The sequence below is a fragment of the Anser cygnoides genome, chromosome 22, assembly GCF_040182565.1.
Source record: "Anser cygnoides isolate HZ-2024a breed goose chromosome 22, Taihu_goose_T2T_genome, whole genome shotgun sequence".
In the NCBI taxonomy this organism is placed as follows: domain Eukaryota; kingdom Metazoa; phylum Chordata; class Aves; order Anseriformes; family Anatidae; genus Anser; species Anser cygnoides.
Genome location: NC_089894.1, coordinates 4,147,603 through 4,163,958, shown reverse-complemented (window position 1 = coordinate 4,163,958; position 16,356 = coordinate 4,147,603). Strand labels below are relative to the sequence as shown.

The 16,356-nt window shown below is 52.1% G+C and overlaps 1 pseudogene and 1 gene segment (V, D, J or C); one reads left to right on the top strand and one right to left on the bottom strand.

The window, feature by feature from the left end:
* Window positions 1-2,586: 2,586 nt before the first annotated feature.
* On the bottom strand, window positions 2,587-4,603 carry LOC136786778 (T cell receptor alpha variable 26-2-like). The segment is given in 2 exon segments: window positions 2,587-3,785; window positions 4,234-4,603. Coding segments are annotated over 2 exon segments (540 nt in total).
* Window positions 4,604-8,802: 4,199 nt separating this feature from the next.
* LOC125181409 (feather keratin Cos1-2-like) lies at window positions 8,803-10,067 on the top strand (annotated as a pseudogene).
* Window positions 10,068-16,356: the final 6,289 nt, after the last annotated feature.

Here is a 16,356-nt window from a genome sequence, read left to right as displayed (position 1 = left end):
CCTTCCTCTCTGAGGATGCGCAGAATGATTCTATCATGGCAGCACTATGCTAATGTAACCAATTGGACGAGTGGGGATTGTACAAACATGTAAATGTACTGAGAAGGGGTTCTATAAAAGTGGTGTGGAAAGCCCTAAGGGGTGCCATCTTTCTGGGAAACCACTGCATACCCAGACTTGCACTATTCTGAAATAAACAATCTCTTGACCTTGTGTGTGGAGTGGCTCATTGCACACCAGGTAACGAATCTGGACTTTTTACCTGCTTGTGTCCCCTCCCATCTTCTTCTGCACCTCCAGCCTCCTTGGTAGGAGTCTGGTATGAGAAGCTGAAAAGTTCTGAACTTAGTGTAAGCACTGTTCTTCAACAGCTAAAACATCTGTATCTTTGGGTGATAATGCCTTTTTCAACCTTCTGTTCTCTTGGTGTCACCATCTCCCAGCAACCCAGTACCTGGGTATTGATAATACTGATGGGCTTAATCACCCTGTCAGTAGGTACTCCTCACACTCTCTTGGTGACTCAGTGTCCTGGTTTTGGCTATGATACAGTTATTTTTACTCCTAGTAGCTGTCATGCTCCGTGTATCCTTGGCATAGACTGTCTCAGGAGAGGATATTTCAAGGACCCCAAAAGGTACCAGTGGGCTTTTGGCATAGCTGCCTTAGAGACAGAGGACACTAAATAGTTGTCTACCTTGCCCGGTCTCTCAGAGGACCCTTTTGTTGTGGGGTTGCTGAGAGTCAAAGAACAGCAGGTGCCAATCGCTACCACAACAGTGCACCAGTGTCAATATTGTACCAACAGAGACTCCCTGATTCACATCCATAAGATAATTCATCAACTGGAGAACTAAGGAGTGATCAGAAAGACTCATTCACCCTTCAGTAATCCCATACAGTCAGCGCAAAAGTCTAATGGCGAGTGGAGACTAACAGTGGACTATCCTGGCCTGAATGAAGTCATACCACTGCTGAGAACTGCATTGCCGGACATTCTAGAACTCCAGTACAAACTGGCAGCCAAGTGGTATGCCACAACTGATATCGCTAATGCATTTTTCTCCATCCCTCTAGCAGCAGAGTGCAGGCCACAGTTTGCTTTGACTTGGAGTGGTGCCCAATACACCTAGAATAGACTGCCCCAGGGGTGGAAACATAGCCCTACCATTTGCCATGGACTTACCCAGTCTGCATTGGAAGAGGGGGAAGCTCCTGTACACCTGCAGTACATTGATGACATCATGGTGTGGGGTGACACAGCAGAGGAAGTTTTTGAGAAAGGGAAGAAAGTAGTCCAAATCCTTCTGAAGGCTGGTTTTGTCACAAAACAAAATAAAGTGAAAGGACCTTCACAAGAGATCCAGTATTTAGGAATAAAACGTCAAGATGGACATTGTCAAATCCCAATGGATGTGATCATCAAAATAACAGCTATGTCTCCACCAACTAGCAAAAAAGAAACAGAAACTTTCCTAGGTGACATGGGTTTTTGGAGAATGCACATTTCAATTTACAGTCTGATTCTAAGCCCACTCTATAAAGTAACCTGTAAGAAGAATGATTTCAAATGGGGCCCTGAGCAATGACAAGCCTTTAAACGGATTAAACGGGAGATAGTTCATGCAGTAGCCCTTGGGCCAGTCCAAGCAGGACAAGATGTAAAGAATGTGCTCTACACCACAGCTGGAGAGAATGGCCCTACCTGGAGACTCTGGCAGAAAGATCCTGGGGAAACTCAAGGTCGACTTCTAGGGTTTTGGAGTCAGGGATACAGAAGATTTGAGGCCTGCTACACTCCAACGAAAAAAAAAGATACTGGCAGTGTATCACAGAACCACAGAATCACTGAATTGTAGGGGTTGGAAGGGACCTCAAGAGATCATTGGGTCCCAACCCCCTGCCAAAGCAGGTTCCCTAAAGCAGGTTGCCCAGGTAGACGTCCAGATGGGCCTTGAATATCTCCAGAGAAGGAGACTCCACAAAATCCCTGGGAAGCCTGTTCCAGTGCTCTGTCACCCTCACCGTGAAGAAGTTCTTTCGCATGTTGGTGCAGAACTTCCTGTGCTCCATTTTTTGGCCATTGCCCACTGAAAAGAGGTTGGCCAAATACCACTGTCTCCCACACTTAAGATATTTGTAAACATTGATAAGATCCCCTCTCAGTATTCTCAAGGCTGAACAGACCCAGGTCTCTCAGTCTTTCCTCATAGGGAAGATGCTCCAGGCCCTGTATCATCTTTATTGCCCTCCGCCAGACTCTTTCCAGGAGATCCTGTCTTTTTTGTACTGGGGAGCCCAGAAATTAAATTAACATTGAACATACCATTAATATGACATGGTTGAATGTTCACAGAAGGCAAAAATAACTCAACATCCTCATCAAGAAGAGGACAGAGGCTGAGAGGAAGAGGCACAGGACTTGGGAGACACCCTGTAGCAGTGGGGGAAACGCCAGGGAAGAAGAAGGGCACCCATAGAACAAAAAGATTTCCCAAAGCTAAAGGTGAAGAAAGGACAAAATTGGATCAAAGTGGCCATGAAGGAGCTGAGATTGGGTCTGAAGGAAGGAGAACAGTTTGGTGGTGATGGCGTTATTGTGTTGTTTTTATTCACAGAAGAACTTCTGCAAAAATGGCTTCTGGTATGGAAGATGAGCTCTCAGGGATCGTGAAGCAAAGAAGCAAAACATTCCAGTCAGTGGTTCCTTGCGGTCTATTTGGTCGTCTGTTGGCAGGAACCTGACACAGCCTGGAAGGCTTGGCAGGGACAGTGGCAGTCTGCAGTGCATGCAGGGTTGTTCCTTCAGGCGTCCCTGAGAGCCGGAGCCTTCGGGTGTCCCAAGAGGGCTTTGGGGCCAGAGACAGTGGAGCAGGCAGGTGCAGGCAGGGAATGGAGGAGGTGGTAGAGCAGACACAGGCATCAGACGCAGGCATCAAGGAAAGAAACTTGCAAGCATACAGCTGGCTGTCAGGATGAAGACTTTCTCCAGCAAGGGGAGTACAGAGGGGAGAAGGGAAGGGCAGAAGGAGAGGGAAGGAAGCTCTGCATGTCTGGGAGCACACTGAAGATAAGCTCTGATCCCCGTGCTGATTTTCAACACCTGTCAATTTGCAGGCCTCTCGCTGCAATGTGTTAGTGACTTGAAAGAAGCAGTGGGTGCAGAACTATGTGGAGGTCTCTCTGGTGCTACACACAGCTCATGCAGTCAGGTGTGCCCCTTCCCTTGCCTGACATCAGCGTTGCCGGTTGTGCCGTCCTGACCCCTCACACCCAGCTGGGTCTGACCCGGAAGAATTAAAGGGCCTCAGCCGCGCCGGGCAAGGGCCTAGCGCGCGGGAGAACCCCCGCGGCTGCGAGCGGTAAGGCGGCCCCGGCGGGCGGAGCGGCAGCGCCCCCTGGGGGCTGTGCCCCTGCCTCGCCCCCGCCACACACGCCCGGCCCCGCCCGCCACGGTTCCTGCCCGGCCGCAGCCCCGGCTCCTCTCCCCGTGGCTCTCAGGGCGCAGTAATACACCGCCGCGTCCCGAAGCCGGGGCTGGGCGAGCCACAGGGCGCTGGACCGGCGGTCTGCTGCCACCCACAGCCACCCCTCCGGGTCTGACACTGGTCTGGAGTCTTTGGGACTGCTCACGAGGAATGCGGGGCCTCGGCCCGGGAGATGACGGTACCAGTGGATGACTTCATTAGACTGGATGTTGGGGTGTGAGCAGGTGATATTGATGCCGGTGCCATCCCTGGTCTCTGCCCACGGCTCCTGCTGCACCTGGGCTCTGCCTGCAGCCACTGCCAAGAAGAAAAGAAGGAGACAACTCAGAAAAGGGCTTTTCTGCTACTGAAAAATGTCATGAGTGGGGGAGTGGGGAGAAGAAAACGGCTGACAGCTGATGGGAGCATTTTCTCAGAAGAAAGCATACAAAGACATTTCTCCGGGAATGGTTATTTGGGGACCAGGTCGGAGCAGGGCTGTTTGGAAGGAGGGTCCGAGCCGAGCCAGGAGGAGAAGGGAAGCAGGCAGGAACGAGTGGGGGTGTGCCGAAAGGAGAGGAGGAAGGCAGGGAGCAAGGCAAGGTGGGAGGGAACGGCCGGCTGAGCTCGCTGGAGGCAGACGGGACGGCTGCAGAGGGAGGACAGAGGGGAGCAAGGTCCGTGAGAAGCCGGCGGGCCAGCAGCGAGGGCAGCCCCGGCCCCCCGCAGCCCCCGTCCCGTCCCCGCCGCCGGCAGCCCCGCGCACCCAGGAGCACCGCGGCCAGCCCCGCCAGCCCTGCGGCCCGGCCCTGCCGCATCCCGCCGCTCCGCCGCCCGCGCCGCGCTGCCCCCGCCAGCCCCGGCTCTGCTCCGCCCGCGGCGCCTCCTCCCCGCCGCCGCCGCCCGGCGCCGCCAGCTCCGCCCCGGGGCCGCTCGGGGGCTGGCCCGGGCTGCGAGTGCTGGGCGCCTGGGGGCGGGCAGGGCTTGGGCTGCTGCCAGCGGGGCTCTGCCCGTCCTGCAGCCCAGCCCGAGACGCGGAGGTGTGCGGGGAAAGGCTGAGGCAGCTCCTTCGGCACGGACGAGGGGAGGGGAAGAAGAGGAGGGAAGCAGAGGAGAGGTGAGGGAAAAGGAGAGGGAGTGGCAAAGCAGCTGCCTACCTGCAGTATGCCCAGCAAGATGGGCAAGCAGAGGCTGAGACCCCCTTCCCCTGCTCCAGGCGCTGCACCAGGAACCTCCTGGCTCCAGCAGCTGAGAGCACGGGCCAGGTGTGGCCTAACTCCGTTTGACTCCAGCAGCTGGCACCAAATCCACTCCCGCCGCTCCACAAGGAGCTGGCACTTTCTCCTTGCAGCACATGTGCATACAGGACAAAGCGAGATTATGCAGAGGTAAGGACAGATTGCAGAAGAGGACAGGACAGACAGCAGTGCTCAGGCGCAGGGCCCAACTGGACAAACACCCAGAGTGTCCCCTTTTACACCCCACTCTGTCTGCCCTTGTGTGCTCCTCCTGGCTCCCCTTACCCTGCACCTCCCGTCATGGGTTTGTATAGGTCTGTCCCACACCCACCTTGCCTGTGTCCTGGCTTTCAACTGTAGCAGTTGCAAGGCCCAGGCTGATCTTCCTGGCAGTGGCACCTGTGGCTTCCTTGGCAGGCCAACAACTGGTATGAAGGTTTTTCTCGTTATCACCTCTGTATTTGCTTTCTCTGGTCTCAGTCTCTGTATGCTTGTTGATTGCCTTCCCTTTTCCTAGCATTCCAATTGATATGGTCCCCAATCTTAGAACCTCGCTGGCATAAACATGGCCACAGCCCCATGTATCCCCCACAAGTGGTGCACCCCCCCCCCCCCCCCCCCCAGGTTTGGTCTCTTCACTGCCTCCCTCATCATCTGTAACAGAGCAGGGGCATCACAACACTGGAGAAGTTGGGCGCCAGTTATGTTCAGGGAGATGTTGACAACGGGGTAGGTGTAGAGGAGAGAATATGACCCCAGGAATGACACAACTGCAGCCAAGTGAGAGTGAGTGGACAGTGTCTTGTGTCTCCTCATAGATCTATGTCCAGAGGGACACCTGGAACACCCTGCAGGAGCTCAAGGAGGACAGGAAAACTAGTGGTGCTATTGTATTCAAGGAGCACACCAGTCCAGAAGCTCTCAGATGAGGACAGCTACATGACAGGTAGCATGTCCTAGAAGAAGCTGCCAGTGACTGTGTAGGGCCAGCGCAGGGCAAATGAAGGGGGAGTGCCACTTGTGCCAAGGAGGACAGCAGGAGCTCAGCCCAAAGGCCTCCCACCAGACAGGCACACACCTTCCTCTCCATGGCATTGGAGTACTGCAGTGGATGGCAGATGGCCACAGATCAGTTGTAGGCCATTAGTGTGAAGAGGAGATCCCAGTTTAGGCTCACTAGTGGGTGACGAAGAACCAGACCACACAGCTAGAGAAGTAAATAGCCCTCTCTGCAGAGAAGGCATCTAAAACCATAAGTGGCATCCTGACCAAGACATGGCACATGTCAGTGAAAGGAGCAGTTGCCAAAGACAAACTACATGGGAGGGTGCAAGTGCTGGTTAGGCACCACCATCACCATCACTGGTGTATTCCCACTCTGGATCAAGAGGTAGATGTCTGAGACCAGGATGAAGAGCAGCAGCTCTCAGCTCTCAGACAAACCCAGCAGCAACAAAAGAAAGCACTCTGTAGGCCTTCCCCCACCCCTATGGGATGACAGCGGCAGCAGGAGGAAGGAGGAGATGGAATTGCTGCTCAGGATTTATTGTCTTCCACCACTTGATATCTCCTGGACGAACAACACAGCAGGGCATCAGCAAGCCAGGATGTTCTTGCAGAGACAGTAGAAAGTAAGATCACAACCCTGGACCTCAGGAGAGCAGCCTTTGGTCTCTTCGCTGTGTGTGTACACCTATCTCCGTGTGTGTGTGCCTGAGTATACTTCAGGATGCATCTAAGAGTGCCTGTGTGTGCACCCATGAGTTCATGCATCTTTTTACATGAGCAGCAGTGTGCGTTTGTGCTGTTCTCTCCACCCGCTTTTGATGTCATGAGTGATATCGGTATGAGATCAAGGGTCACACTGGGATTTAACAGAAATAGTGATCTAGGAACAGCATCCCACCAAGGCTGAGACATGGTGACTGTGCATGTTGCCCCATGCTTCCTGAGCAGTCCCAACTAGAGGCTGTCTGAAAAACCCTCCAGATGATCACAGGCTGCACCTCCAGCACCCACACAGTCCAACCCTGTGTTCAGAGCAGATCTCATCAGATCAGGTTGCTCAGGATCAAGTCCAGGCAAAGTCTGAAGTCTTCCAAGGATGAAGATCCTTGGCAATCTGCTCCAGGACTCAACCACCTTCAGGGTAAATATTTCTTCCATATATCTAACTAGAACAAAGCATTTCTGAACTTGCACCTAGTGGCCCCAGTCTAAGTACGCTTCATCTCAGGAGTCCAGCTTCATCTCCTTTGCATCTTCCAGTGAAGTGGAAGTAGACAATACAAATGTCTGTTTGGCTTTCCCCGTGATGCTCACAGGGTCTGTCCTTCCTCCCAAAGCACAGCAAAACCAGGACCCATGTTCCTCTGATTCAATGCCACTTCTGTGCAAGGTTTCAGCCCCTGCGTAACTCAGCACCAGGCCCATGAGTCTAAAAGTATGTGTGGCATTGGTTTCCCCATGGGGGACCTCTGTCCCACCCCAGACACCACTGACACCGCACCGGCAGCAGATCCATGTAGGGCTGGGCCTTCTCGAAGAGGGCAGGATTTCTCAGCCTTTCTCCCTGTACATAAAGCTAACACCATCCTTTTGAACTCTCCAGCCATGGGGAGTGCAGCTGTGTCCTGGCCTGGAGAGGCAGGGAGGGATGACTGCCACCATGCTTTTACACTCTGAACCTTGCACTATGGAATTAAATTATGGATCCAAACTGCTGTGGAGCTGTCCTTGTTGGGGACTGAAATCGGAAGTAGTAGAGGGTGAACTTCCCATGGTCAGGAGAAGGAAGTCTGTAGAAACAGTCACAGAAGGTTGCATTTCAGCACATGTGCTGTGGGCACTTCTGGGCTGGGTTTGTTCTATGGTTGTTGAGCTGTTCTCAGATTCCTTTTGCCCTGGCTGCTCTCTGGAGCTCACGGACTGAGCAGTGGAGAATGCCCTGAGGTGACCAGCACATTCCCTTGTGAGAAGGGACATATAGATCACACAAACATGCACCTGCTCATGCACACTTGTGTGGAATCATGCAAAAATCACCGCCCACAGACATGTGCACAAATGCAGTACACAGGCTGTGGTGTTTTCAAACGGATGGCCAACGAAACTGCACCACGTGGCTCTCTCATTCCCCCACTTCAAAGGAAGATGTGAGGAGAAAATATTTATACTACAGGGCTTATGAGTTGAGGTAGTTTAATTAAAGGAAAAGAAAAGAAAGAGAGAAAAAAAAAAAAAAGGAGAACCAATGAGCAAAGGCCATTTGAAAGCAAATTTAGAGAAAACAATTAGTCTCTACTTCCCATAAGCAAGTAATGATCATCCATGTCTTTGTAAGCAGGGCCTCAATAAGCCTAGCTGTTTTTTGAGCGGAACATAAGAGCTCCCCCTTTTCCTTCCTCTTTCACAACTTTACTGCTGAGTGTGACATCATCCAGTATGTAATAGCCCTTTGGTCAGTTTAGGTCAGCTGCCCTGGTGATGTCCCCTCCCCACCTCTTGCCCACCCCTACCTCCTGGCTTTGGGGGGCTTGGAGAGAGTCTTGATGCTGTGCCAGCACTGCTCCACAATAGACCCAACATGGGTGTGATGGCAATGCTGTTCTAGCTCCAAGTGCAGAGCACAGCACTCTAGGGGCTGCTGTGGGGAACATTAAGTCTGCCCCAGGCAGCCCCAGTACAGGGAAGTGACACAAGAGAGGAACGTGTGCATGAACATGACAGAGTATGCGCTCACTGAGGCCCACCTGGGAGCAACCCCAGCAGAGTTTCTGGGCAGCATTTGGGTGAAGTACATGGTTTCATGTGGTATCCAGACTGGGGTAGGGTCACAGGCAGGAGCTGGGCCACCTCTGGCCAAAAGGGCCCCAAAATACCCAAAAAAGAGTCACCCAGGCTAACATCATTTGTCTTTACTGGACTCTTCCAGCACGTGAGCAGTCTTCTGCCCACACTGACATGCGTTGCCTGGAAATACTTGGGCCTCCCTACCTGCCACTCAAAAGTTGCCTTCTCTGGGGCAAAAACACAGCGTAAACCAGGAAATGAAAAACAGCATCACAGGAAGGAAACACACATCCCGTATCATTAGGTGGGATGTTTTGCATTCAAGAGGGGCTTGTCAGAAAATAGTCCCTGCTTCAAGGGATGCCTCTGGACATGTGGCAGCTAAGGTCCACTATAAAAGCCAGCCCATCTCCGTGCTCTCTCATCCACTTCTCTGGCCTTCTTCTCGTGAAGACTCAAGAGGTGAGTGTGAAGCCCCTTCTTGTCGTGGTCATTCTCCAAAAGGACTGGAGCTGCTGGTTGTGGGAGAGGGAAGTGGGGAGAAGGTTTGCCATGGAGGAAGACTGGGCCATCTGTACTGAGGTGGCTTCTGGGCTGTGGTCTAGGTTGTACCCAGATAGGTCCTGGTGGCTCCTTTTGGGCCCTGGCAGGATGAGGCCAAGAAGCCTTCACACACCCCTCCAGCTCACAGCACAGCCTGTGCCTTGGTTCCGTCAGGGTGTGGTGACAGGCTGCTCCTCATGCACGTCCATGTTCTGCTTCCTCCCTGCCCTCTCTCCCAGGTGCACCTCCTGCCCCCAGACATGTCCTGCTACGACCAGTGCTAGCCGTGCCAGCCATGCCAGCCCTGCGGCCCGACCCCGCTGGCCAGCAGCTGCAATGAGCCCTGCGTCAGGCAGTGCCAGAACTCCACCATCGTCATCCAGCCCTCTCCCGTGGTGGTGACCCTGCCCGGCCCCATCCTCAGCTCCTTCCCGCAGAACACTGCTGTGGGATCCTCCACCTCCGCTGCTGTTGGCAGCATCCTCAGCTGTGACGGAGTCCCCATCAACTCAGGCTGCTGTGACCTCTCCTGTATTACCAGCCGCTACTGTGGCAGCAGGTGCCGCCCCTGCTAAAGATGCCAGACAGTGCCCCAGACCAGGACCCCAGGAACTCAGAACATGCTGCTGGACAAAAATGGACAGAAGAACAAACTTTGTGTTGTTGTATTAAGAGGAGCTGACCATCTCTGGCTTGTCCTGTAATGACAGACAGGAAGGGGACAGCCTGGCTTCTCTGACAACATGACTAATGTCTACCTTTCCTGTTTTCCACTTACTCACTGTTTTTCTCTCTTTTCTTTGTTGCCCTGTGCTCCCCTCCAAGCTCTCTGTGAGGCCCCCAGAAACCAGCCTGGAGTGATCTTCTAGCCTCTCTCCACTTGTGGGTCCAGTTAGATGGATGCCCTGTGTCAACTCTTCCTTAGAATGATTTTTGTCTGCTCCTGCTGCTCTCCCCTGTCGGGGCCTCCTCTTGGAGTCACCTCATTTCCCTCCTGAGACTCAATAAACATTTGCAGGAACCCTGATTTTGTCCCTGTCTGGTCTTTCCATCTGCAAAGAGATGGCCAAAGGAGAAAGTCGTTGCTTTGGTGGGAATTCTGGTGTCCTTCAGATGTCTGCCTTCGGAATGGTACTGTTTCATATCCTTATTAACAGCATAGACTTTGGAATCAAGTGCTCCCTGAGCAAGTTTGAAGATGACATCAAACTGAATGGAATATTCTCTACAACTGAAAGAAGGGATGCCATCCAAAGGGACCTGGGCAAGCTTGAGAATTGGGCACAGATGAACCTAATGACGTTCAACAAATCTAAATGCAGGGTGCTGCACCTGGTCTGAGGCAATCCTGGACATGATTGCAGACTAGGAGAAATAGTCATTGAGACCAGCCCCGCAAAGAATGACTTGGGATTTCTGGTGGACAAAAAGCACAACATGAACCAGCAGCGTGTGCTTGCAGTCCAGGAGGGCAACTGCTTCCTGCAATGTATCAAAGAAGGAGTGGCCATAAGGCTGAGGGAGGTGATTGCCCCCTCTACTCTGCCCTCGTGAGGCCCCACTTGGAGTGCTGCATCCAGGTCTAGGGCCCTCAGCACAAGAAGGATGTGGACCTGTTAGAACGAGTCCAGAGGAGGGCTGGAAAGATGATCCGAGGGCTGGAGCACCTCCCCTATGAAGAAAGGCTGAGAGTGCTGGGGCTGTTCAGTCTACAGATGAGAAGGCTCTGGAGAGACCTCACTGCAGCTTTTTAATACTTAAAGGGGGCTTATAAAAAAGATGGAGAACAACTTTTTACTTGGTCAGAAAATTTGACCTGGTCTCCCAGGATATTCTTGTCTCTAAAATGGAGACACAGGAATTTGACAGATGGACCACTTGGTAGGTAAGAAATTGGCTGATTGTTCACACTCAGAACATTGCAGTGAATGGCTCAATGTCCAGGGGGAGATCAGTAACGAGTGTTGTTTTTCAGGGGTCAGTATTGGGACTGGCACTCTTAAATATCTTTGTCAGTGACATGGACAGTGAAATTGAGTGCATCTGAACAAGTTTCCCAAAGACACCAAGCTGTGTGGTGCGGTCAACACACTGAAGGGCAGGGACACCATCCAGAGGGACCTTGACAGGCTTGAGAGGTTGGCTGGTGTGAACCTCATGAGGTTCAACAAAGGCCAAGTGTAAGGTCCTGCATCTGGGTCGGTCAATGCCAAGCACAACTACAGGCTATGTGGAGAATGGATTGAGAGCAGCCCTGAGAAGAAGGACCTGGGGGTGCTGGTTGATGAGAAGCTCCGAGCACTTCTTGAAGCCCAGCAGGCTTGATGCTTTTACCACTTCCCTGTGGAGTCTTTTCCAGTGCCTGAACCACGCTAGTCTCACCTGCCATAGACTGCTTAGTAAAGTATAAATGTTGACAGAAAGGTCTTCAAAGAATGGGAACCGTGGTGGGATGGGAGGCAGAAGCAGAGAATGCCTTGTGGTGAGTGGAAGACTATGGAACAGGATGAGAGAATGGCAAAGATGGTGCAGATGTAGGAGTCTGCCATGAAAAGCAGCATGCTTCAGATGATGAGGGCAGAAAGGATACATTCAAGGTTCTCGCCCAGCATTGTACTCCCCAGGCCAGGCTCAGAAGAGGCCCAGCACCACAGCAGAAACAGACAATAATGTTCCTGGTATCCACTCTGCACCTATGCTCCTAAGGAGAACAGGAAGCAGAGTTTCTTTCTCATGACTGAGGTGTAATGCAATGCCTTGTGTGTGGCAATCAGAGCTCAATATTGAGAAGATCAGAAATTTCGTGATATCCAGAAGAAGTGGAAAAATGACTGTAATAGGCAGCTGGAAACACAAAGTTTCTTTCTCCTGATGACATGGAAAGTCTCCAGTGTTCGGGGAGCACTGGTAATGGTATACCAGCTCTCCAAGAAGGTGAGCAGGCTGAGGAAGAAGTACGTTGGGATCCTCAGGTGCTCGTCACTCCCCACAGTGACAAAAATCATTCCCATCAGGATTAGGAGAGAGGTGGAGAATATAATGACCAAAAGGACGATATGCCAGTGGCAATTTTCTGTTGAGCCTAGGAGAATGAATTCAGTCCCAAAAGTCCTGATCTCCTTTCCCATGGTTCTAAGATTTCAGGAGATGATGTCAGAGGTAAGTTTCATGCTGCAATAAAAGCAGCAGTAAACATCCACAAAAAAGCCTTTTCCTAGCATAAGTGGCTCTTCTCATGGCCTCTCTTGATCACTGCCACTCTCATTCTCCCTCCGCCTCCCCTCTCTCCTTCGCAATCTACTTCCATATAGACAACCATACAAACAGCTGTCCATCCTTCTCCAGGTATACATCTACCCACTTATTTTTCAAGACCCTTCCAGAAGTCATCTACAAATTACAGTCTGTCAAGTCCAGATTCGTTTTTTTCCTTGTTTCTGCCCTCTTATATCAGTTTCCAATTACCAAGTAGGTCTGAAAAATTTGGAATATTTTATAGAAATTAATTCCCAAGGTTTCAAAGAGATTTTTAAGTTGATGGAAAGCGATGATGGAATTCCCCTGCTTTCCTGCGTACTATGGGGCTGTGGAGCCAGGTCTACCGCGCTTCAGCTAAGCCTGAATAGCGAGGAAGGGCTGCTGCTGAGAAGTATCTCATGTGAGGTTTCCTTTGGGATATGATGCCAAGGCCATATTGGGATGGTGTTGCACATCCTAGATGTCCCAGGACTCTTACAGTGTCAGTGATGCTTTCATCCCCAGGGAGCCAGCTGAGACTCATGGAACTGTGTTTTTACCTGTTTCAGGAGCCAGGATGGCCTCAGAAACAGATGAGTGCTGGGAGGCACTAGGGAAGGACTTGGCCAAAGCTCGGGACCCTCCACAGGCAGACCCAAGCACTCCAGCCCTGAACCCATATCGTCAGATTACCAGGGGCTGAGGCTGCACCAGCACCTGGCACCACCATACAGACATGACACTATAGGTCCTGGGACAGTCTGGACACATGCCTAGGATCAGGAGAATTACATGCACACGTGCACTAGCACATACCAAGAATACATACACAGATCCATGGACACATGCAAACATGCATGTGCATACATGCACACACAGTTCCATAGATGTCCTGACAAATGCAGGTGCAAACACTGCGTGCACAGTAACACGAGGCCACGCATGTGTGCACATGCAGACATGAGGTACATGTGTGCACTCAGTGCCTCTGATGGGAGCCACAAGGACTCTGCTGCACACGCAAGTGCGCACACATTCCCGACAGGGCAGGGGCAGAGGCCAAGGGGAGCTGACAGAGGAGATGCTGAGGACCTTCTGGCAGGGCAGGGCTGTGGAACTCTGAACAGGACAAGGCTCCAGAGTAGAGGACAGCACAGTGTGGGGATGTGCAGGGACTGCCCAGAGAGAGGAGTCCAAGGATGTCAACCCATTTCTCCAGAGGGCAGCTTTAGGAGGAAGAGAAGGGAAACCGCACAGTGCAGCCCACCTGCCTGGAAACCGGCCCCATAGGGTTGTTGGAAGAAGTTGGAAGGGAGGGAAAGAGGAAGACAGGAAGACATGGCACGTCCACATGCAGGGAAACCCTCAGGTGACCAGGCAAGGATTGCAGGTCTGGGAGCAGCTGGGCCCCTTCCTGTCACTGCAGCCACATACAACGCTGCCAAAGTGCCCCAGGCAAGCATTGCTTGCCTGTGCTGGACCCATCTGGCACTTGAGCTGAGTCCTCCGCCACCACTGACTCAGTCCTGGCTCAAAAATCCTGGCTCAAAAAGCCTCTCCATCCCAGCACTCAGAAGAAGCTTCTAAGAGGGAATGGGTGTGGCATAAGCCGGGAAACAGCCCCACAGCCCATGTCATTAGGTGGGAGGTTTTCTATTCATCACAAACACCCAGAAAATTATCACTTCTGTGGAGGCTACCTCTGGGCCTGGGGCAGTTCAAGGCCACCAGAAAAGCCAACCCTGCTCCTCGACGCCCTCATCTCCTTCTTCTTGGGAACCCAGTGTATCTGAAGCCCTTTCCACATGTCCATTTCTACTAATGCCAATACCTGTTGTGCTGGGTCCTGGCGATGGTGGTCATGAGAGAGCAATTGGGAAAGGTGTGACTCAGAGCCCATGTGGGACTTGGCTCAGATGGATTTTCATCTAAGAGAGATGCAGGAGCCTTGTTGGTCCTGGCCACTCTTTTCAGATCATGTCTGGATGAAGATATTTTGCTCTTCACATGTCCCTGTGCTCTGCTTCCTCCGTGCCCTCTCTCCCAGGTGCATCTCCTGCCCCAACACATGTCCTGCTACGACCAGTGCCTGCCGTGCTAGCCCTGTGGCCCGATCCCACTGGTCAGCAGCTGCAATGAGTCCTGCGTCACGTAGTGCCAGAACTCCATTGTCATCATCCAGCCCTCTCCTTTGATCATGGCTCTGCCAGGACCCATCCTCAGTTCTTACCCACAGAACACCATTGTGGGATCCTCCACCTCCACTGCTTGATTGCAGCATCCTCAGCTGTGACAGAGTCCCCATCACCTTTGGGTGCCGTGACTTTTCTGGCATTTCCAACCACTACTGTGGCAGAAAGTGCCCCCCTGCTAAAGCTGCTGGTGACACACCACGCAAGGACCCCTGGGAACCCAGAAGGTGATGCCAGACTGAGGACAGAACTTCTTGCCAATGATGTCTGAGAGGCTGAGCATCCAGTGTCCCCTCTCAAAAGGAAGGGAGATGGAGCTCTCTGAAAATATGGCCAAAGCCTATCTTCCATGTCTTTTACTCCCTCCACTATCTTCCCACTCTTTTGTTCTTCTGGGCCATAACGCTACCCATACCCATTCTGGGGGATCTGCTGGCCCCTCTTCCTCTGTGGGGAGACAGATGGATGTCCTGTGGGATCTCTGCAATGGGTGATGGGCACAGACTTCTGGCACCTCCTGGTGCTGCTTGCACTGACAGCCTACTCTAGAAGTGACCCCATTTCCCTTGTCAGAGTCATTAAAATTTTCTGCATCCAACCCTTTGCCTCCACATCAGCCTTTTCATGGTGGTCTCATGTTGCCAGGGAAGAAAGGCATTCCCTTGGTTGGCAGGGGATATGGTGAGCACAGGAGGGGGCCTTTCATCATTCCCAGAGTAATATGACAGTAAGGCAGATGACAGTGAGGCTCTTTCAGGCACTGCCCCTTGGAGATACAGTTGCGGACAAAGTCACAGAGATCTGTACAAGAAAACAAAGGATTATCTCCTATGCTTCTCCCCACTCAGGGATCCCCTGCTCCCTGAGGGCAGAGGGAATCCGGATCTTGCTGAAGTTGTGTGCCAGCACTGTTACGTTCTCTTGAAATACCCTCAGAGGGAAGGTCCATCCTACCAGAGCTCTGGGGAAAAGTCAGAGGACAAAGAAGCTTTTTGCATGGAACTGCCAGCCTCAGGTGAGTCTCTGTCCTGTTTCTTCCAGCCCTTGGTATGGAGCAGAGACCGTACATCTGAATGGACCATGAGCTTTTTGAACAGAAAATGGCAAAAGCTGCCTTGTGCAGAGGTGCAGGGGGAGAAGATTTCCAGGGCAGAGGCTCTTTCTGCACCTTCTCTTTTGTCTTAAACCACTGACCCCAGAGTAAGGCACTATGCCTGTCCCTGTGGAGGGAGTTTCTGCAGCAGTTGTTGTTCATGGAGGAATTTCCCTTGAGGAGCCTTCTCTGTGCTCAGGGAAGAAAGGACACAAAAACCCTTGGAGAAGAGAGCAGTACTCCAGGCACTGTTGGTTCCAGGGAGACTGAGCAGGTACAGGACATGTGGTACCAAGAGTTCCAGTCCGTAATCCCAGGCAAGAATAGGAGGGAAGGCACTGTTAATACAGTGTTAATACACTGTTAATACAGTTAATACAGATCCCAAGGGGTTGATTAGACCCCTGCTGAGACAAGCCTGAGGCTGATACTGACTTCCCTGAGAGCACAGAGGAAAGAGGGCCCATTGATGCCCCCTGCTGGAAGCTGCCTGGGCTGAGCTTTTCTTTCTCTGGGTTGCTTTGCTTCTTGCTCTTTTGATGTCTGAGGAGATCAAAACACCACATTCAGCATGGTTTGTGAGATGGAGGAAGCTTCATCAGCACAACCATGTTTCTTCTGCTCTGCCTAAGCATTTACAGCCTGCAGGATGCCTGGCTTGACCCAAACTTGCAATACCGTACTGCGGTGGGAGCTGGTCACTATGACACTTCTCCCTGTGCAGGAGATGGGGATGATAGATTTCCTCGGCTCCCCTGAAGAGACGACAATGACCCCATCAGGTTGTAAGTCTT